The 20,689-nt window shown below is 47.4% G+C and overlaps 6 protein-coding genes across 24 annotated transcripts in view; 4 read left to right on the plus strand and 2 right to left on the minus strand.

Moving 5' to 3' along the window:
• Window positions 1-61, minus strand: part of LOC125953855 (60S ribosomal export protein NMD3) — a 1,773-nt gene extending 1,712 nt beyond the window's left edge. The window contains exon 1 of the mRNA XM_049683654.1: window positions 1-61. This exon is cut by the window's left edge and continues 904 nt beyond it. The gene's annotated coding sequence lies outside the window, so the exon portion shown is untranslated.
• A 59-nt stretch (window positions 62-120) lies between these two features.
• Window positions 121-5,395, minus strand: LOC125953847 (mediator of DNA damage checkpoint protein 1-like). Of its 2 annotated transcripts, XM_049683644.1 has the most exons (5): window positions 5,251-5,395; window positions 4,884-5,147; window positions 1,329-4,821; window positions 753-1,079; window positions 121-677 (listed from the first exon to the last, which is right to left on the minus strand). In XM_049683644.1, the coding sequence occupies exons 1-5, from the start codon at window positions 5,308-5,310 to the stop codon at window positions 457-459; spliced, it is 4,365 nt and encodes a 1,454-aa protein (XP_049539601.1). In that variant the 5' UTR covers window positions 5,311-5,395; the 3' UTR covers window positions 121-456. The 2 variants fall into 2 exon arrangements, with proteins under 2 accessions (XP_049539601.1, XP_049539602.1); XM_049683645.1 differs by lacking the exons at window positions 4,884-5,147; window positions 5,251-5,395 and having other exon boundaries at window positions 1,522-1,641.
• A 127-nt stretch (window positions 5,396-5,522) lies between these two features.
• On the plus strand, window positions 5,523-7,492 carry LOC125953852 (venom carboxylesterase-6-like). Its single transcript, XM_049683652.1, has 2 exons — window positions 5,523-6,841; window positions 6,931-7,492. Exons 1-2 carry the CDS (start codon window positions 5,615-5,617, stop codon window positions 7,438-7,440), a joined length of 1,737 nt encoding a protein of 578 aa, XP_049539609.1. The 5' UTR covers window positions 5,523-5,614; the 3' UTR covers window positions 7,441-7,492.
• A 270-nt stretch (window positions 7,493-7,762) lies between these two features.
• LOC125953854 (venom carboxylesterase-6-like) lies at window positions 7,763-9,729 on the plus strand. Its single transcript, XM_049683653.1, has 2 exons — window positions 7,763-9,016; window positions 9,093-9,729. The coding sequence occupies exons 1-2, from the start codon at window positions 7,778-7,780 to the stop codon at window positions 9,567-9,569; spliced, it is 1,716 nt and encodes a 571-aa protein (XP_049539610.1). The 5' UTR covers window positions 7,763-7,777; the 3' UTR covers window positions 9,570-9,729.
• On the plus strand, window positions 9,651-11,478 carry LOC125955635 (venom carboxylesterase-6-like). The gene is made up of 3 exons (XM_049686773.1): window positions 9,651-9,664; window positions 9,697-10,948; window positions 11,023-11,478. The coding sequence occupies exons 1-3, from the start codon at window positions 9,651-9,653 to the stop codon at window positions 11,476-11,478; spliced, it is 1,722 nt and encodes a 573-aa protein (XP_049542730.1).
• A 603-nt stretch (window positions 11,479-12,081) lies between these two features.
• On the plus strand, window positions 12,082-19,825 carry LOC125953850 (nucleolar and coiled-body phosphoprotein 1-like). 18 transcript variants are annotated; one of them, XR_007468978.1, is made up of 7 exons: window positions 12,082-12,261; window positions 12,928-13,722; window positions 15,595-17,253; window positions 17,377-17,568; window positions 17,635-17,820; window positions 18,235-18,774; window positions 18,846-18,978. XR_007468978.1 is itself a non-coding variant. In XM_049683648.1 (5 exons), exons 1-5 carry the CDS (start codon window positions 12,160-12,162, stop codon window positions 18,999-19,001), a joined length of 3,213 nt encoding a protein of 1,070 aa, XP_049539605.1. In that variant the 5' UTR covers window positions 12,083-12,159; the 3' UTR covers window positions 19,002-19,825. The 18 variants fall into 18 exon arrangements, 2 of the variants coding, with proteins under 2 accessions (XP_049539605.1, XP_049539606.1); XR_007468981.1 differs by having other exon boundaries at window positions 15,595-17,130; XR_007468979.1 differs by having other exon boundaries at window positions 15,595-16,834; window positions 16,958-17,568.
• Window positions 19,826-20,689: the final 864 nt, after the last annotated feature.

The raw sequence follows: 20,689 nt of genomic DNA on the forward strand, positions 1-20,689 counted from the left end.
TCCCGTAAAATTTCGACACGTGCGATCTCATCCGCTTTTTGGAAACACGGAGTGACGTTTGTTGTTTCTCTCCGTTTGACAGACTGGCAGTGCGTTTAAACGCGCAGAGTTCAACTCACATTTGAATCCAACAGCTGGCTTGATGCAAGCCAGCAGCCGCATGATCTCTCGGCGGATCTTGTTTTATTCGCAGCTCAAACAGGAAAACCAGAAATGTAACTGTTTAAATACAACCAATTTTACGATTACTACAGACAGCAACGCTCACACGAATACGAAATATAGATAACTACAGGTTCGAATAATCTTAAAATTGTGATGGACGCCACGGCAAAACCGATAGAAACTAAACTGAATTAAAAGAATAACAAGGCTATGGCACACATCGTGCCCTAATAGACGAAGTAACGATAACTCTAACAAAGTTCCCTGGGCTCTTCGGTTTTGTGCCGCATTTTACAGTAATCGATGGTTCTTGAACGAAATCGAATATTGCATTAGGGAACACATGAGCCATTCCGTCGAAACGATTTCTATTGTCGGGTACTTTTCCCTATACTTCTCCCACGAGCTAGCATCAGCGGGGCAGGAAATAACGAACGTTTTGTCGCAATCTTTAGGCGCCCTGCTACTGGCGGGATTCTTCAGTGGTATTGCTCCAGCGCTCGAAAGCATCACTGAAATTAATAAATGTTACCAATGTTAGTGAACAGTTCCTTCAGCTCTAAACTGATTCATCTTTATTCTCTTACAGAAGATCTCTGATGCGGGTGGATGTGTGTTTGAGGTAACGAAAACGGTGTAACCACTCAAAAGTTTAGACTTTTGCGCCCTCAGAAGTGTCTTGCGAAGGTCGAATTTGTAGCGCTTTTCGGACTCGCGATCCAGTAAGATATGCTGCCACGGATCGACAGTTGCCTCGATGTTACTGCCATTGCTGACGCCCTGAATTGCGTCCAAGTACGACTGTCCCACGATTGGTATTCCTCTGGCAACGGCACACAGAAATTTGTTCGTGCGAACAACACGGTCCGTCACCAGGATTGTTGCCATCTCAGGTATGTCCACTATCTTACAGCCTGTGTATGGAGAAGAAACAAATATACATATATTAACAAAATGAATGGTAACCTATTTAGCCAAACGCCCATCGGTTATCCCGTTTTGAATTCAAAAGAACTAACTTGATTTCTGGCATAGACTATTTCATGCGGATTTCACTTTAGCTTATCATTAATGGATCATAAGCTTGTGTGGCAAACAAATTCGTGCAAAGCTGCTAATTTAAACTAAGCGTTAAAACTAAGCAAATGTTTGGCTTTACATACCAGCACGAAGGATACTGTCTTTGTACAGATCACCATTGATCCTGGTAAACATGATCATGGTTCGACAGCTAGCGGCACGTGTCGATCGTTTCGATCCCTCACTCGCCGAACCACTATTTGAGCTGTTATACCCCCCGAACATATCCCCGGACACAATTGAAGAAGATTTCCCACTTCCAATCGAACTATCTACCTTGCTGCGCACTCTACTAGCGTCCGTAGTTTCGATGTAATCCTTATACTGTGGGTTGCTAGCTTTCTGGCGTTTCGATACCCTCGTTGGAGCCTTCATTAGCCCTTCTTCCGACTGTACATCCCTTTCTTTGTCAGTCGAAACATCCTTCCTTTTGCGTCCTCGAGTTTTTGAAAGAGCCTCGGTTGCTGTGTTAGTCCCTACGTACTCAACAGACTCATCGATAATCACCTTCGACTTCTTTTGATCCTCCCCTCGACCGCTACGAACACGAACTTTCCATTTATCGTCGTCGCTACTGTTTTCTTCTTTATACACTGGCTTAGCATCGGTCTTGGCCCTTGTTCGAGTTGGTCTGGTTTCCTTTTTCTTCGCAACGCTTCGAAATTTATCGTCGTCCTGATCGTCGTCGCTACTGTTCTCTTCTTTATACACTGGCTTAGCATCGGTCTTGGCCCTTGTTCGAGTTGGTCTGGTTTCCTTTTCTTTCGAAACGCTTCGCTCTTTTCTCCGCATTGTCTTCTCCTTAGCCGTTTTATTGCTGCTCGATGACTTAGCAGCACGATCACCCTCAGCAGTACTTCCCACTGTTAGTTCTTTGTCGTCGTTGCGTTTAGAACGGCTGGTCTTAATCGAGCTACTTTTAGCGCTAGACTCTTTCTTAATTTGCTTAATCCGAGTCGAATCTTCTTTCGCCTTCTCGAGCTCCTGTTCGAATGCTTTACTTCTGTTGGTCTTCTTAAATATGCCCTTATCCTCCAAATCATCGTCACTGCTGCTACCATCGCCGAACGGGTACTGGAGTTTGGCCTTGCTCTGGAAGCGATTTCGCATGGCCAGTTCTGAAATGACATTCGTAGTCGACAGAATATTGTCCGGCTTGGGAAGGGCGAACAGAGGATGTTCCGGAGTGAGGAACTCTTCCAAATCCGAAGGCTTACGTTTCGGCGCTTTCGGCGTATTTTCCACCTTCGACGGTACTTGGAACAACGCTTCGGGTCCCTTGCCTTTCCCGACACTTTTTGGATTCATGTTCTTTGCTTTGGCATCAGTTTTGCTAGTGATCAGCTCACCAATCGGCATAGTTGACGCCATGTAGATATCATCGTCATCAGTATCATCGCCATCTTCACTACGGGTGCTGGTACGATCATCACCCGTTCGGTTCTCTTTGTTGGAGGAAGGCGAAATTTCTAATTTTTTCTGGTCACGATCGTTTGGATGCAAGAGTATCTGTGATTGACGCACAGTGCTATTGATTTGAGGATTAAACATGGAAACGTTGGGTTCATCTTTGCCAGCTAGATACTGCGATTCAATTATCAACGGTACTGTACAGTCGGGATCATCTTCCGTTTTGTTTTCTTCGCTCGTTTCGTTGGTATTTTCAGGCACCTTACTTGCCTCAAGTAGGTCTTGTGTTTGCAGATCATACACGTCCCCGTCCAATAACGGCTGAGTAGCAATTAGATATGGATCGTGCTCCATTCCCTTGCCCATCCCGTGGTGTTTGATATCCCTCAGCACAACATAAGGCACCTTCTTGTCCAATGTACAGCTGTTTGTTGGAGAGGTCATGGGTTGCGTTTGCACATCGTACATACTAGACGCAGCGACTGAAATGTTTTTCTTCTGACTATCCTTAATTCTACCTCCCGCACGACGTGATAGCGGAACAAACTTGGGAGGACTGAGAGCTTGGGTTGCCAGATCGTCTTCATCAATCATCGGAGATGATTTGCTCTTTCCCATGACGCTATACTTCAAATTTTTTCCAGAGGAACGGCCCGGTGGGCTTAGAGGCTGAGTAACTAGATCATCTAGATCCATTACCGTATGTACTGTAACCCTTGTAATTGAACCTCTCTTAACATTTGTCGCCATATCAAATCTAGGAGGGCTAAGGGGTTGTGTAAGTAAATCGTCCTCGTCAATCGGCTCTTGTTGTTTAGTGCTAATCCTATTCGTTGATGAAGATGAAACCGAAACTGGAGCTCGTGGCATTGCGAATGACGTCGTTTCCTTTTTACTAAAAGGTTGTGTTAACAAGTTATATGCATCTTGATCTGTTGGTAACACCCCTTCGGCCACATCTAACGCCTGTGTTTCCAGATCGTATGGACCAATCGACGCGTTGGCTGACTTTGATTGTGGAGGCAGAGAAACTTTCTGATTCCGAGGTATCTCCAACGTCTCTTGATTTTCTTCTTCTTCTCCATCAAAATCAATTGTTGGTGTCTCCCTTGAATCCTTTTGCGAATCGTTGGTCATGATATTCACACCGGACTGCGGCTTGCTTGTAAACTGTAGATCAGGCGTTGTTGATCCACTACGAATGGTTGGTGTCTCCCTTAAATCCTTTAGCGAATCGTTGGTCACGATATCCACACCGGGCTGCGGCTTGCCTGTAAAGTGTGGATCAGGCGTTGTTGAACCCCCACGTCCATCATCTTTTCTATCAGATGGTTTATCAAAATCCAGCTCGGGTGTAACCGAACGATCATCCGGTTCGGTAATTGCTTGCACGCTTAACTTTACAGTGGTTGCAGCCTTCGTAGACGTGCATTTTAACGACAATGGATCTTGATTTTCTTCAACCCGTGTTTCGTTCCACTCGATGCGGCTCATATTGTCCGTCGTGTTGTTACGATGTTCGATAAACGATATCGAATCGACCGAACGATCGGGAAGTATGGAACCAACACGTTTGCCAGCAGCATCATTTGCTGCACCGCGCTGGAACGACACGTCTATTTCTGTATCCATCAGATTTTGCGATGCTTCAACGTATTTGTTATTAAAGAGACCATCATTGCTATTACTATCATTATCCCCTTCGTACAGCTCGGTAATTTGGATGTATTCTTCCTCCTGGGTATGATTGCTTGCCGGAATAGCCTGACCTGAGTCTTTAACAATAGCTTGGGAACCGCTGGAACCATTTGGCTCGGCGGGGCATTCAAGATCATCCTCCGGTTGTTGGGTTTCAGGAATAAAGAAATCATCAAAACTGCCATCATCTTCCAACGGAACCTGGTTGGCTGCCTTTCCTTCTTGCTGCTTAGCAACACTGTGTTCTTTTGTGGTCGACAAAGTTTCATTAGCAATCGATGACAGGGCACTGACATTGTGCTGTTGAGTCGCTGCGACGAAAAGGCTGCTTCGACGATCTTTGAAATCGGACGCAGATTGTGCCGCGGTGTGAACGGGTGCCGAGCTGTTAATGGCTGCGAAAGTTCTTTGTGATCCTTTTTGTAATGTTGTTGTTACTTCATTTCTCGATGCAGCAATTGGTGATTCCTGAAGAGCAGAATTTTTTTTAGTAAGTGTCTAAGAACAATTATTGGAACACGGAGACTTACAGCTATACTGCAATCGATAAAATCCATAGAGTCTTCGTCGAGGAACAGGTCCTGCTGTTCGACGGATTTCGTTGAGCGTGCGATTTCAATAGTAACCACCACCGAACCAAACACTAAACGATTATGCTCACCAAACGCTGTCCAGACCAGAGGACTCAATGTTTGTTGATCGACGATGACGCCGGAATCAGAGCACAGGTCCATCACCTCCAGCGTCTTGGATTCTCGGTCCAAACGAATAGCTGCATGTTTGGGACATATTGTCTGAAAAGTGAGATACAAACGAGATTTGATCGAGAAACCATTTCAACGAAAAACATATAAAAACGTAAACGATAGAAACAGCTCAAATTTCAACGATCTATACGAAAGATCCGAGGCACGGGAATCGTTTTCCGACGTCAGTAATCCTAGATGACGAGTGCATGCCTGCGGTGCAACATTCCCATCAGACAGGTATTTGCATAACAGATGCTGTGTTACAGATTGATCATCAAGTAACTTTTCTTATCGCCAACAACCCATTCCCTTGAGGCGTCATTAACATTTACTTCCAACAGTTCTGTGCCGGCCGTAGGAGAGAAGATAACGCAATGCGTTCCCGCTTGTCTCGCGATTAGTGTACCCGAAGCTCTCGGCGAGAAGGCGCCTCATTCACTGTATCTGCAGTTACTCCGTAGCTGGCGTTCTATCAACATCATCACGAACGAAGTCACTACCGTGCGATCGATATGGCGTCAGGTAGTTCATCGCTTATAGTGTTAATCGTTTTATGTTTCACGTGTGTCGTGCTTGCTGAAGATGATGGTACTACGATCGTGCGCATAAAAAATGGTCCCATAATCGGCGAACGAAGGACAAATTATCTGGCGTTTGAGGGTATACCATACGCGAAACCGCCTATCGGTAAGCTACGCTTTGCCCCGCCACAGCTGAATGATGAACAGTGGAGCGAACCGCGAAACACGACCCGCTTTGGTTCGGTGTGTCTGCAGTGGAACCATCTGATCCCGAACGACGATAAGCTGGATGGTGCGGAAGATTGTTTGTTCTTGAACGTGTACACCAGGACGGCAGATCCGGAGGCCAAACAGCCGGTGATCGTATTTATACATGGCGGTGCGCTCATGTTCGGTACGGGCAGTTTTTATGAACCGGACCATGTGATGCGCCGACCGTTGGTCCTGGTAACCTTCAATTATCGTCTAGGACCGCTGGGATTCTTGAGCACCGAAGATGATCATATTCCCGGAAATTACGGTCTCAAGGACCAGGTGACGGCACTGGAGTGGGTCCAGAAGAACATCCACAGTTTCGGTGGCGATCCGAAGCGAGTAACGATCGTCGGTTACTCGGCCGGTTCGGCCAGCGTGCATTTACACTATCTGTCCCCACGGTCGAGTGGTCTGTTTAGCCACGGTATCGGACACAGCGGATCGGCACTCAGCCCCTGGGTGATGGCTGAACGGTCGGCCGAAAAAGCGAAACGCGTCTCGGCCGCACTCGGCTGCCCAACAAGACAAACGGAAGCGATGCTCGATTGTCTACGCGAACTTCCGGCCGAGGATATCGTGCGCCAAGTCGCTTATCTGTTGGACTTTCTCTATAATCCATTTTCACCCTTTGGCGTTGTGGTAGAGAAGCGCACGGCACATAACCCGGCACCGTTTCTCGAGCAAACGCCTCGATCGCTCATGAGGAAAGGATCGTTCACGAAGCTGCCCTTGATACTGTCCGTGACTGAGGCCGAAGGTCTGTACCCTGGTGCCGAGCTCCTGAGCAAACCGGAATACCTCGAGGCGATCGATACCCGCTGGAACGAACTGATGCCCAGTGTGCTGGACTACCGAACGTCCGTGCCGGAGCCAACGAAACGCAATCAACTTTCTGAAACGATCCGAAAGCATTACTTTGGTTCCGCGCGTGTAACGAGCGATAACTTCAAGGATCTTATCAGAGTATGTGTGCCGCCCTAAGCCAATGACCCTCCTAGGGTCTAGGTCAACTCAATGACGTTCAATGTTTTTCTCTGTTTCCCTCCCTTCAGCTCATCTCGAATCGCTTGTACTTTACGGGAGTGACGGAAACGGTCAAACTGATGCAACCGCACACATCGGTGTACCTTTACTTCGATCACTTCAAGGCCAAGTACGGTGTTGGGGAAGCACTGTCGCATCGAGACGACGCTGCAGAGCTGCTCGGTGTTGCCCACGGTGACGATGTGCTACTTATCTTCTCCAGTATCCTGAGACATCTTGTACCGTTTACGGTGGAAGAACTGGCCGTAGCCGATCGTTTCGTCGAAATGTATGAAGCGTTCTCCAAGGGAGCGAAACCAAAATTCGGAGATTACGAATTGCCGGTACAGGAGTCGCCGGACGTGATAAGCTACTTGAAGCTTGGCTACCCAACGAGCGAAATCATGCGCTCGAAGGGTGGTCTCAGCGATGAAGCTTTCTGGCAGGGGCTCGATTTTAACGATGCGCCCTATGAAGCGGATGAAGATGCCAAGCAGGAGAAGAAGGAAGAGGTTTTGCTGACGCATACCGAGCTTTAAAAAATGCAGCATGAAAGCAACGAAAAATGGAAATAATAAAAATCTTAATACTATTAAGAACAGTTCGATTCCATTTTAAGCGCAGAACCCAGCTGTGAAAGAAGCACATCAGGTACCAAAAGAAAAGACTACGAAGTTGGCACAGATAAGATAATCGCAAGCGTGGTATGGTCCGCACACCACACCAGGGACCTCTATAGAAAACGAATGAAGGTTAAAAGCAGAGTACTGACCAAAAAGATAGTCCAGTACGCTGTGAACCGTTGCGCGCGTTGCAATTTACCGTACCGTGGGGACCACCACTCTACGGGCGTTACATAAGCCACCGCAAAGTGACATGATGTTGATTCGAAAATCTGCCAACAACAGGCACGAGGCAACAATCTGGTTGCTGATAGTGTACATTTTGCAATCTTTCGTCTCCGGAACGGTGGTCCAAATTGAAAATGGACCTATCATTGGTGAACAACGGGAGCATTTCTACGCGTTCGAGGGACTACCGTACGCCAAGGCACCGGTAGGGGAGCTCCGCTTTGCTCCTTCCGAACCGTACAGTGATCGATGGACGGAGCCACGGAACGCCACACACCTTGGATCGTTCTGCATGCAGTGGAACCATCTCGTGCCGGGCAAGGATAAACTGCTCGGCGAGGAGGACTGTCTGTTTGCTAACGTCTACACTACCTCACTCGATGAATCGGCTGGCCTTTCCACGATCGTGTATATACACGGCGGTGCGTTCATGTTCGGTGGAGGAGGTTTCTTCTCACCAGACCACCTGCTGCAGAAACCGATGGTTCTGGTCACTTTCAACTACCGCCTCGGACCGCTAGGCTTCCTCAGCACGGAAGATGATGTGCTGCCGGGTAACTACGGGCTTAAGGATCAAGTGATGCTACTGCAATGGGTCAAACGGAACATCCGCCATTTCGGTGGTGATCCCGAACGGGTAACGCTGGCCGGATTTTCGGCCGGTGGTGCCAGCGTACATCTGCACTACCTATCGCCAATGTCCCGGGGATTGTTCCAGAACGGTATAGCCCACAGTGGAACCGCACTGAATCCGTGGGTGTTGGCTGAAGAATCGGCGGCCAAAACGAAGAGTATCGCCAGTGCACTGGATTGCCAAACTAATAATGGCCAGGCGCTGGTTGATTGTCTACGAAAACGTCCCGCCGAGGATATCGTTCGTCAGGTGCCGATTCTGCTCGATTATCTCTACAATCCTTTCTCGCCGCTTGGCGTAGTGATCGAGAAGCAAAGTAAGCTGAACCGTAAACCCTTCCTTCCCGATCATCCGTTGGTGCTTTCGAAGAAGGGAAAGCTAACGAAAGTGCCACTCGTACTGTCAGTGACGCAGGCGGAAGGCTTGTATCCGGGCGCTGAGTTCATTAGCAATCCGGCGTATCTCGAGGATATTAACGAGCACTGGAATGAACTGCTACCGAGCATACTGGACTACAAGTCAGCCGTACGGGATCCACAGCAACGGTACGAGCTAGCGGTGACAATCAGTGAGCGCTACTTCGGAAAGGAACGCCAATTGACGCCCGAAAACTTTGATCAGTTTGTATCTGTAAGTATCAATTTACATCGTATTACGCACGCGGACATGCCATAGCTCATTACTGGCACAATCTACCGTCGAACAGATTCTTTCCAACCGGCTGTTCTTCCAAGGAGTGACCAAAACGGCCAAGCTTCTGCAGCCACATATTCCGGTGTATTTCTACTACTTCAATTTTAAGGCCGTTTACGGTCTAGGCGAACTGGTATCCGGTTTGGCAGGCGAGCGAAACCTAGGTGTAGCGCACGGAGAAGATACGTTCCTGCTTTACCCCAGCAGTATGCGTGATGAACATCCATACAGTGCGACCGAGCTGAAGGTAGTGTCTAATCTCGTTACCCTGTACGATACCTTCTCTCGTGGACTACCACCGAGGTATGGTGAGCAGGAGCTGCCCATCCAGAACGTTACCGGACAGCTACGGTTTCTAGAAATTCGACATCCCGCGACAGAAATGAAGACGGCGTACGGAGTAAGCGATGAGGCGTTCTGGGACAAATTGAATTTCAACGAGCTTCCAGTAATCAAAAACAGTCCCACCGATTCCCATACCGAGCTGTAGACAGCAAACGGAGCTGAAGAATTTGATAACGGAACGGGACTTGCCTTTCTTATCAATCAGCAAACCCGGAAACAGCTTCCTATGACAGCTTATCGGCACGTAACCCAAATTTCTAACTGCCGTTTAGTTACAAAACTCTCACATTCTACGTTCGATCGTGCCTGATCATGGTCTTAGCATTGCGTTTCGCGTTACTGTTCTGCTTTTGTACCGCATTTGGAGCGAGGAGTGGTGTGAAAGTGACAATAAAAAATGGTCCTCTCGTGGGTGAGCAGCGTGATAGTTACGTCGCTTTCGAGGGTATACCCTACGCGAAGGCACCGATCGGTGAACGACGGTTTGCGGCATCCGAACTGAACGACGAGCGTTGGTTGGAACCAAGGAACGCAACCCGCGTCGGTGCTATTTGCATGCAATGGAGCCACTTCAAGTCGGGTGCGGACAAGCTCGAAGGTGAAGAGGATTGTCTGTTCCTGAATGTGTACACACCGAATCTGACGCCAGCGGAGCCCCTACCGACGATCGTGTTTCTCCACGGTGGTGCGTTCATGTACGGTGCTGGAGGATACTTTCAGCCAGACTTTTTGCTCACGCGGTCCCTGGTGCTAGTAACGGTAAACTATCGGCTCGGGCCATTCGGGTTCTTGAGTACCGGGGACGATGTGATCTCCGGTAACTTTGGACTGAAAGATCAACGAACGGCCCTGCAGTGGGTGCAGCGGAACATCAAGTACTTTGGTGGCGATCCGAACCGTGTCATTCTTTCCGGATTTTCGGCCGGTTCCGCCAGCGTTCACCTACACTATCTTTCTCCCCTTTCTCGGGGACTCTTCGCATCGGGTATCGCTCACAGCGGTTCAGCATTGAATCCGTGGGTCATGGTTGAACAGGCAGCTCAAAAAGCGAAAACAATTGCTGCTGCGCTTGGTTGCCCCACTGACGAAAGTGAAGCGTTGCTAAGCTGTTTGAGACTCCGTCCGGCGGAGGAAATCGTAAGACAGGTGCCAAAGCTACAGGACTATCTTTACAATCCATTCTCTCCGCTGGGCGTAGTGGTCGAGAGTAGTGGTCCCCGTAACCCGGAGCCATTTCTCACCGAGCATCCGCGCAAACTCACACGAGAAGGATCGTTCCATCGAGTGCCGCTGATCCTTTCCGTCACCGAGGCAGAAGGACTGTATCCGGGAGCCGAGTTCCTTGGTAACGAGCGCTACGTACAGCAGATCGACGGCCAATGGAATGGGCTGTTGCCAAGCATCTTGGACTACAAGTATGCGGTGACGGATCGGCTGCTAAGAAACGCGCTTTCAGAGGTAATAAGAAACCGTTACTTGGGTAAGGCCAAATTGAACGAGCAAAACTATCAACAGTTCACCCAGGTAGGCTTGTTGCTTAAATGTACTCGCCAAGTAATACCTAGCTACCCGACCCTTGCTTTCTACCTTATTTCTAGATGCTCTCCAACCGATTATTCTTTGCCGGGGTAACGGAAACGGCACGGTTAATGCAACCGTACATACCCGTTTACCTTTACTTTGACCAATATAAGGCCAGCTATGGCCTCGGTGAGGCAATAACAGGAACGCAGCGAAATTTGGGTGTCGCTCATGGTGAAGATTTGCTGCTGATTTTACCCAGCAGCTTACGCGACGGTATACCGTATACCGCGGAAGAGATGGCAATGGTTTCCCAGTTTGTGGATCTGTACGAATCGTTCGCATACGGGCGTACACCGCGTTTCGGGTCGCTAAAAGTGCCGGCCCTGCAAAATACCTCTCCGCTGACCTATCTGGCAATTAACCATCCCAACAGTACGATCACGACAAACGACCAGCTGAGCGATGAAGCGTTCTGGGGCATTCTGGACTTTAACGATGGTACTGCGGTGCAGGATTCTGGTTTTTGCTGAAATAAAGTCCTACCTTATCTTCGATCACAATCGTTCGGAAGTTTGCTTTCGCCAAAGAGCCGATCAAGTTGATTCCCGGCAGAATTGCGTGCCGCACGCCTTTCACGTTCAACCGTATCTACAGGCAAAAAAGGGAACGTTTTAACCGGTAATTCCTGGAGGGGGCTTCTTAAAATACCTACATCATCACCGGACAGGGACATGGCTGAGCGGACAAATCACAATTCACGACACTTAAAAATCCATGAATTCACGAGGACCAGCCTGCTGCTTTTTTCGATAGCGGCGGGAACGCAAAATAAATTAATTTTGCGTCGTCTAATTTTGACATCGAAGTTGGCGCTGTTTTGATGCAACCCAGATAGCACGAGGCAAGAAAAGGTGACCAAAAAGAACGCAGTTTTCTGGAGCACCTGGTTCCTCGTGGATAATTCTTTTCATAGCCCGTGGTATATTTCCTACCCATTTTATGTACGACAAAATGCTCAAAATTCCTGGAAGACGAAATAATTGGATGAAGAAGTGGTTATAAACGGGACGCTGTGTGAAACGCCGTTGACAACGCTGTCAAACGACCACGCGCCGCCGGTTTACCCCGCCCTCTTGCAGTTCGTCCGCTCCTTTCTTCCGTGACAGACGTCGTGCTCATCGTGCTTGTCCGCCGTCTTTTCTTCGTTCAACATGGCCGCACTCACAGACTCCATCCTTGATGCCCTCGTGTACGATCATTTGTCGCGCAAAGACAAAACGTTCGCGGAAGTTTTCCTCAAGAAATACAAGTCGGTAAGTACGGTCTCGGTGCCCATCGTGTTAGTTTCGTGCAGGTGTCTCTATTTCGAGAGATATTCTGAATTTTTTGTGAGCAACGCCGCACCCCCCGCCCTTCCCGGTGTGGCTGCACGTGGTGGCGAACGGTGTGGCGCAGTAGGAATTATTTGACAAAAACGTAGCCTCTTCATCAATTAGCGTATTGCTCAACTTGTGTGATTGATGGAAAGGAATAATTTAATTTCGAAAATGATGTCCATGTGTGAGCACGATTCGTAGCAGACAGTAAAGCAATTCCCCCCTCCCCCACATACCCGTTTACCACACACGATACTGCAGCTACCGCATGGTGCCAAACCGCGTGGTCGTCAGTGGTGGCCTTGAAAACTCAAATTATGTCTACGATGCAGCACTTCCTGGTGCTACGGAGTTGTACAGGAGGGTTTAGACTCTATTTTCATATATCCTTTACCCTTATTCACTACTCCGAGATTAAAATCAGCAGGAATCGCGCCTTTATCATTGGGAATAGTGTTTATCTTGTAAACATACTATCTCCCGTTTGGCATTGATTCCAAACACATAACCTTCAATACGTACACAATGCGGTCCACCACGGGGAGGCAGCTTTTTGTTTGTTTATTCTAATTTTGCATTCTGTATGGTTTTTCTCTTCTTCAGCCAAAGCTTCCCAAAGGATCACCCCGGTTGGACGAGATTGTAAAACATTTCCAAGCGACGAAAAAGAAACTTCAACTGACTGGAAATGCTGCCGCAGCAGAAGAGTCAAGCTCGGAGGAAGAATCCGATGAGGACGAGGAGGAAGAGCAGGTAGCCACACCGTCGAAAAAAACACAGGCCAATGGAAAGAGCGCTGCAGTAGCCAACGGTGCTAAGGCCGCAAATGGCAAGGCAGCTACGAACGGAGCCGCCGCAAAGAAGCCACAGCAGCAGGAGGAATCCTCGGAAGAAGAGGATTCTGATGAAGACGATGATGATGAGGAGGAGGAAGTGGTGGCCAAGCCAGCACCCAAGAAGGGACCGGTGGTCGCCAAGGGTGCTACTCCTGCTAAAGTAGCAGCACCGCAGGCCAAGAAGCCTCAACAGCCGGCGGAGGAGGAAGATTCCGACAGCTCGGAAGAGGAGGACGACGAAGCGCCGGCAGTAAAACCTTTGGTTGCTAAGAAGGGACCAATCGTGGCCCTTAAAAAACCGCAAGACAGCGACGACGATGAGGATGACGATGATGAAGAGGATTCTGATGACGATGAAGATGAAAAACCAGTGTCGAAACCTGCTATCGTTGTCAAGGCTGGGCAAAAGCGCAAGGCTGACGAGGAGGAAGAGGATGATGATGACGACGAGGACGACGATGATGACAACGACGATGAAGAGGAAGAAGAACAGGTCAAAACTCCTGCCAAGTCGCCGGCGAACAAGTTCGGTGATAAGAAGCAACAGCAGCAACAGCAACAGGTAAGTCACAGTACCATAAAATATCTATTCCTGTGATAGCATTGAGTGAATCTTTTCGGCATAATAATACTAGCTCAATAGGAACACGTGGTAGGATCTATTGTTGACAGTTTAGCACTGGGACCCTTGTTTTAGTCTACAAAAATGACTAGATACTTACTCAAATTTGTCACTTATTACAAAGGGATGTTGGCTTTCTTGCCGTTCTCTGATGTGTTAAGAGAAGAGAAATGGAGAGAGAAAAAGAGAAAAAAGTGCACTTTAAACGTAACACAATGAATGAATGGGAGGTCCTGGCATATTTTTTCTCTGTCATAGCAAACAGCAGAGATGAACTGAATGGTGGTTCATTTTTCCGCAGACGGTGTGACGAACCAATCGAACAGATCGATTCTATCAACAGTATCAGCTACTTTATGATCGCTTTCTGTCATGTGTCCTGATTACCACCATGCTCCCTCCCACGTTGGACAAGTGCTAATATTATGTTTTCTTCTCTTCTCTTTTCATTCTATTCTCTCTTCTCGGTGCACCAGCAGCAATCTGGTCGCAAATCATTCGGTGGCTTTGATAACAACCGCAATAACGGGGGCGAAAAGAAGACCTATGAAGCTAAGCCCGGCGAATGGAACTGCCCTAGCTGTAATCAGTCCAACTATCCCAGTCGTAGCAGCTGCTTCAAGTGCGCGACGGCGAACCCGAATCCGGCCACACCGCGCGGAGGTGGTGATGGAGGCTTCGAAAAGCGTAATTTCGATAAGAGACCCGGCGATTGGGATTGTGGCGAGTGCAATCAGTCAAACTTTGCATCGCGCAACAACTGCTTCAAATGCAACTCTCCGAATCCGAATCCGTCAAACAATTGGGATTGTCCGAGTTGTAAATTCTCCAACTTTGAGTCACGCTGGAGCTGCTTCAAGTGCCAGACCAAGAACCCGAACGGCGGTGGAAATGGCGGCGGCGGTGGCGGTCGTAGAAGCTTTGGAGACGGTGGTGGCCGTGGCGGTGGAGGCCGTGGTGGACGTGGCGGCGGTGGTCGCGGTGCTGGCGGTCGTGGTGGCGGGGGACGAGGCGGTCGAGGGGGCTTCGGTGGTAACCGAAGTTTTGATGGCGGAGCAGCGACACAAAACAAACGGATTAAGCTGTCAGATGATTAGTCATTTATGCTGAGAGAGGGAGGAAAGCGAGGAGATACACAGTAGGTGTAGGCAGGAAGGGAGGAGGACGAGAAACGCATAGGCCTGTGCGCGATTCGTATAATTCTAGATGTCCTAGATTTATGAAAATTTGTTTTTAAGTCACAATGAACGAATACATGAAAGTCTATCGATAATTTCGATAACGATGATACTTTCTGATCGCGAGGGAGAATATTGATCACACTTTAATTTTGCATTTACACCTGAAATCTGAAATCAGTGCGCAGTGCCAGAAAATAGAAATATCAGACAGCTATATACATCCCATTTGCATAAAATGTTAGGGTATTTTTATGCTGTTCAATTTTGCAAATTCATTGTTTAGGGATACCCGGACCGCTCATTTATACAGTTGCATAGAATGTAGCAAGCTACGTATTCACTAGAATGATTTGGTCATGATTTTCTGTTGATCATCTAACTCCACATGCGATTCACTATGATTTCCCTTGATGTTAACATGGGAATCCTGTATTTTGTGCTCTACAAATATATTATCAGCGTGCAATGCGCTATTAAAACTACAATATTGAAGGACTCAACATTTTCTTCGGTTTATTTGATCAAATATGTTCGAAAAGATTCACCAGTGTTCCATTGGATTCACTTAGTTCAATTTTTCCCTCTGAATTCATCATTGACACTAGAATTTATACTTATTCCATTCAATCAGATAAATAAGGTGCTCAATGGGAAAGCTCCAGTAAATGGTGGACCACCATTAAAGAAAGTTAAAGCAAATGAATCTTCGAGTGAAGATAGCAGTTCCGACGATGAAGCAGCTGAAAAGACTTCGGCAAAAATTCCTGCAGCAAAGACAGTAACTATTCCTACGGCTGTTGCTTCGAAGAAGAAGGCAGAATCCTCGGATGATAGCTCAGATGATAGTTCTGAGGACGATACAGCAAAGAAAGCACCCGTGAAGGCACCGGTGGCAAAGACAGTAGCAACTCCTACAGCTGTAGCATCGAAGAAGAAGGCAGAATCCTCGGATGATAGCTCAGATGATAGTTCTGAAGAGGATACAACAAAGAAAGCACCCGTGAAGGCACCGGTGACAAAGACAGTCGCAACTCCTACAGCTGTTACATCGAAGAAAAAGGCAGAATCCTCGGATGATAGCTCAGATGATAGTTCTGAAGAGGATACAACAAAGAAAACACCCGCGAAAGCACCGGTGGCAAAGGCAGTCGTAAATCCTAAAGCTGCTGTTTCGAAGAAGAAGGCAGAATCCTCGGATGATAGCTCAGACGATAGTTCTGAAGACGATACAGCAAAGAAAGCACCCGTGAAGGCACCTGCTGCAAAGGCAGTCGCAACTCCTACAGCTGTTGCTTCGAAGAAAAAGGCAGAATCCTCGGATGATAGCTCAGACGATAGTTCTGAAGAGGATACAGCGAAGACAGCACCCGTGAAGGCACCTGCAGTAAAGGCAGTCGCAACTCCTACAGCTGTTGCATCGAAGAAGAAGGCAGAATCTTCGGATGATAGCTCAGACGATAGTTCTGAGGACGATACAGCAAAGAAAGCACCCGTGAAGGCACCGGTGACAAAGACAGTAGCAACTCCAACGGCTGCTGCTTCGAAGAAGAAGGCAGAATCCTCGGATGATAGCTCAGACGATAGTTCTGAGGACGATACAGCAAAGAAAGCACCCGTGAAGGCACCGGTGGCAAAGACAGTAGCAACTCCTAAAGCTGCTGCTTCGAAGAAGAAGGCAGAATTCTCGGATGATAGCTCAGACGATAGTTCTGAGGACGATACAGCAAAGAAAGCACCCGTGAAGGCACCGGTGGCAAAGACAGTAGCAACTCCTAAAGCTGCTGCTTCGAAGAAGAAGGCAGAATCCTCGGATGATAGCTCAGATGATAGTTCTGAAGAGGATACAGCGAAGAAAGCACCCGTGAAGGCACCTGCTGCAAAGGCAGTCGCAACTCCTAAAGCTGTTGCATCGAAGAAAAAGGCAGAATCCTCGGATGATAGCTCAGACGATAGTTCTGAGGACGATACAGCAAAGAAAGCACCCGTGAAGGCACCGGTGGCAAAGACAGTCGCAACTCCAACGGCTGCTGCTTCGAAGAAGAAGGCAGAATCCTCGGATGATAGCTCAGACGATAGTTCTGAAGACGATACAGCAAAGAAAGCACCCGTGAAGGCACCGGTGGCAAAAGCAGTCGCAACTCCTAAAGCTGCTGCTTCGAAGAAGAAGGCAGAATCCTCGGATGATAGCTCAGATGATAGTTCTGAAGAGGATACAACAAAGAAAACACCCGCGAAAGCACCGGTGGCAAAGGCAGTAGCAACTCCTACAGCTGTTGCAACGAAGAAGAAGGCAGAATCCTCGGATGATAGCTCAGACGATAGTTCGGAAGAGGATACAGCGAAGAAAGCACCCGCCAAGGCACCTGCAGCAAAGGCAGTCGCAACTCCTACAGTTGCTGCTTCGAAGAAGAAGGCAGAATCCTCGGATGATAGCTCAGATGACAGTGATGAGGATGATAAGAAGTCATCACAACAGCAACAAACTGCAAATGTGGGACAAAAACGCAAAGCTCAGGATGAACAAGAAGTGGCTGAAGAACCTCCCGCGAAAAAACCTAATTTTTACAGTAATTTTGTCAAATCTAGTGAACCCTGGAACAGTCAAGTAAGCACATCTTTTTATCGTAAATTGTCTGAACAGAGTGATAATTTGTATTCTCTTTTGTGCCAGGAAACTCCACCGAACAAACAAAACTTTAATAACGTGAATGGAAATAACAGTGCCGGAGGTACAGGAAGCGGCAAGAAAATGGCTCTTAACAGCGATGAAAAGCGTGGTATCAACCGTTTTCGGCGCGTAAAAGAGGAAGAAGTCGAAATTGATAACAGACTGATGGATAATTCCTACGAAGCAAAGGTTCGTATGCACTCCCGGGTGTGTCTATAGCTGCAAGGGAATCATAATTTGTGTACTATCATCCCTTTTCCCAGACCGGTGCTTTGAGATCGTTGTTTTATGAACACAAAGTTAGTTAATTTCAATTGGGAATCGTGGTTATTCTGCTTGCTCTAAGAAAAAAAAACTAGACTATGCCTAGCATCGGATATGATGGCTACGGTGTGAGATTCCTTTGTGATATTTTATAATTTGATTGTGGATGAAATTATTTCAAGAGAAACAGCTTTTTTCTGGTTAGATTTGCTTTTTACGATGCATATATTCATGGAAAGTGGAATGTAAATTGTGGATTATGATTTCCTCGTTATGAACACTACCATCAATTATGCAATGCATCATAAGACATTCCTTTTCCATTTTTTGCGCAAACAGAAAACATTCATCAGCTTTGCAACAAGAGTGGAGGACAATCCAAAACCTAAAGTTAAGGTTTCATTTGGAGAGTGGATGTGTGTTGGATGCAGCCACGTCAACTTTGCTATCCGAAGTTCCTGCTCGGAATGCCAGCAAGCTCGCACGAGCTGGAAATGTACTTCATGTTATTCCACAAACGCTATCACAGATTTGGCGAAGGATAGCTGTACAGATTGCAGCAAAGCAGCTCCTTATATTGTTGAGAGCTCGCTAAACAAGCAGACAGGAAAGTGGCTCTGTCGCGAGTGCAATCGTACGAATGATCAACGATTCTTTCAGTGTTTCTGTGCCAAAACAGATAGGTTGAAAGATGGAGCTAGATCAGCCAGGAGGCCACACAGCAAAAAGTCGGGTGACTGGAATTGTGCAGACTGCAAGAAACTAAACTTTTCTAAAAATCTAAAGTGCGTTAAATGCTTTGCATTGAAACCGATTGAATAGTCCGAGCGCTGAGGGAAAAGATAAAAGTAAAGATCGTACTATGGATTATGGTACCCTGTATGTAACTAAAGCGTTGATTGACATTATGAGGCATTCTTTATGATATTTGGTTTTCTATTTCATTGCAGAAAAACGCACGTGGTTCTTTCGGTGAGCGAGCGAATGAAATTCTGAAGCACACGAAAGGCAAGTCATTCCGCCACGAGAAAACGAAAAAGAAGCGCTCCGGCTATCGCGGTGGTTTGATCGACATGTCTGTTAATTCGATTAAGTTCGATGATTAGGAAAAGTTTAGAATTATCACAAACCGTACTGCTAACATAACTGGGCTTCTTCATGTCAAGCATTTCCTTCATTGTAGCACATGCAAGAGATGCAACTATGAATGGATGTGATCCCTTAGATCATTTGCTTCCATGAGGAACGCTTTACGTTGGTGATCGTCTATGATTCATGTTTCAATGAATGTCTTATGTTAGAATAATTGTCCATATGATCCTAAAAGTTCACGTAAATACAACGGATGTACACTTTTTTATTAAACATCAACAACATTTAAAGGACTAAAAGATATATTACTTTTCGTAACGTAAAACGCTTTTTCGCTTTCCCCGAGTGTGGCAAAATAATCAATTTCGCAGATTTCAGGTTCGTAGAAAATGCGCAAACTGGTCTCTTCTCGTGCGTCAAAAGTGTTGTCGTGTTAAAGTACTTTGGAACTAGGAATAAATGTCAGCTCACAGGCGTAAGGGCTCTTCTTTCTAGTCCGTTGGCACTTTACACAAAACCGTTACTAACATGCCAAGAGGTTTACTGTATTGAGCACGCGCGTGCCGACCAGAGAGTCAGTTGCTTTTGAAGTGGATGCTTCCAAATATTGCGCTAGTCTCGAGCCAGCGAAACCTATCAGTACGCCGTCTAAGCTCGTTGAACACGACGGTGATGGCCAGATCCGGAAGCCGTGCAGTGGCCTCGTTGGTTTTTTTTCGGAAAGCGAAAGTATTGCAGAAAGTTTGCCAAACGCTTCACCATCTAGAAAGCATACGAAGAGGACAAGGTTATCATTTATTAATGATATTGGAAAATATATTTTCTCTGTAAAATCATGCTTCTATTGCCTTTGAACGATTGCTCTCATCCGAAACATGTGACCCAAGTTCTCCTTCGGTGATCTTTTTGAGGAATTTCAAAAGAAGAACTACAGGACGCGAGAGAGCCGTTGTTGCCGAACTTTGCACGATGGATGATCCGCGTTTCTCTTCCATCATAAGGCGTCTCTTCAACGCTCATCTTCGCTCACCATTGCTCAGTGGTCTCGGGTTTTTACCTTTCTTCACCTCTTCGGCGACTTTTCTTCTCCTTTCAAACATAGAGCCGTGACGGAGGAACGAAACCGATTTGCCGAAGAAAGAAAGACTCACCCGGGAGGGTTAGCTATAGCTAACGTCCATTTCGGTTCCCGTTTTTCCCACTTTCCTGTAGATCGCGAGCGTGCACGAACCGCACCACTGTTGCTGCTGAGCGGCGAGTGTTAATTTGAAAAGTTCGTGTCTTGCGGCCCGCTCAGTTCTTTCACGACGATCGTCCCGTGTGCACCGGCCCGGGGAGCAACTGTTCATCGATCGCGCGTCTCAGTCTCCGTCCGTCCCTTGTCATCGTCTCTTCCGTAACTTCCGTCATCAACCTGCCAGCTACTGTTTGACGACCGGACACCATCGTTTAACGCCCCGTGTTCCTGGTGCGTGTACGAGCAAGACAAACGCGTTCTTCTCGCTCTTCTCGATCGCGATACGGGTTGCACATAGCAACCGGGAAGTGCGTGTCGTCAGCGGTGCGTCTTCGAACCTTTTTGTTCTCCTCGCTCACCGTCATCAGCTTCTTGGCAGTCAGTCCCCAGCCCAAAAGTGCTGCCACAAAAAGGATCCCGGTTTGGAGTGAAGGACGGACTACCTGCTACTGTTGCTGCAAGAAG

Source organism: Anopheles darlingi, chromosome 3, assembly GCF_943734745.1.
Source record: "Anopheles darlingi chromosome 3, idAnoDarlMG_H_01, whole genome shotgun sequence".
NCBI classification, from domain to species: domain Eukaryota; kingdom Metazoa; phylum Arthropoda; class Insecta; order Diptera; family Culicidae; genus Anopheles; species Anopheles darlingi.

Bases quoted from the DNA above. Each gene is read 5' to 3' on its own strand.
- LOC125953852 (XM_049683652.1), top strand. From the start codon at position 5,615: ATGGCGTCAGGTAGTTCATCGCTTATAGTGTTAATCGTTTTATGTTTC. The intron at 6,842-6,930 runs GTATGTGTGCCG...CCCTCCCTTCAG, and splicing joins ACTTCAAGGATCTTATCAGA to CTCATCTCGAATCGCTTGTA.
- LOC125953850 (XM_049683648.1), top strand. From the start codon at position 12,160: ATGGCCGCACTCACAGACTCCATCCTTGATGCCCTCGTGTACGATCAT. The intron at 13,723-15,594 runs GTAAGTCACAGT...CCATTCAATCAG, and splicing joins AACAGCAGCAACAGCAACAG to ATAAATAAGGTGCTCAATGG. The intron at 17,569-17,634 runs GTAAGCACATCT...CTTTTGTGCCAG, and splicing joins GTGAACCCTGGAACAGTCAA to GAAACTCCACCGAACAAACA.
- LOC125953854 (XM_049683653.1), top strand. From the start codon at position 7,778: ATGATGTTGATTCGAAAATCTGCCAACAACAGGCACGAGGCAACAATC. The intron at 9,017-9,092 runs GTAAGTATCAAT...ACCGTCGAACAG, and splicing joins ACTTTGATCAGTTTGTATCT to ATTCTTTCCAACCGGCTGTT.
- LOC125955635 (XM_049686773.1), top strand. The intron at 10,949-11,022 runs GTAGGCTTGTTG...CCTTATTTCTAG, and splicing joins ACTATCAACAGTTCACCCAG to ATGCTCTCCAACCGATTATT.
- LOC125953847 (XM_049683644.1), bottom strand. From the start codon at position 5,310: ATGCACTCGTCATCTAGGATTACTGACGTCGGAAAACGATTCCCGTGC. The intron at 4,822-4,883 runs GTAAGTCTCCGT...TCTGCTCTTCAG, and splicing joins TTATCGATTGCAGTATAGCT to GAATCACCAATTGCTGCATC. The intron at 678-752 runs GTAAGAGAATAA...TATTAATTTCAG, and splicing joins ACCCGCATCAGAGATCTTCT to TGATGCTTTCGAGCGCTGGA.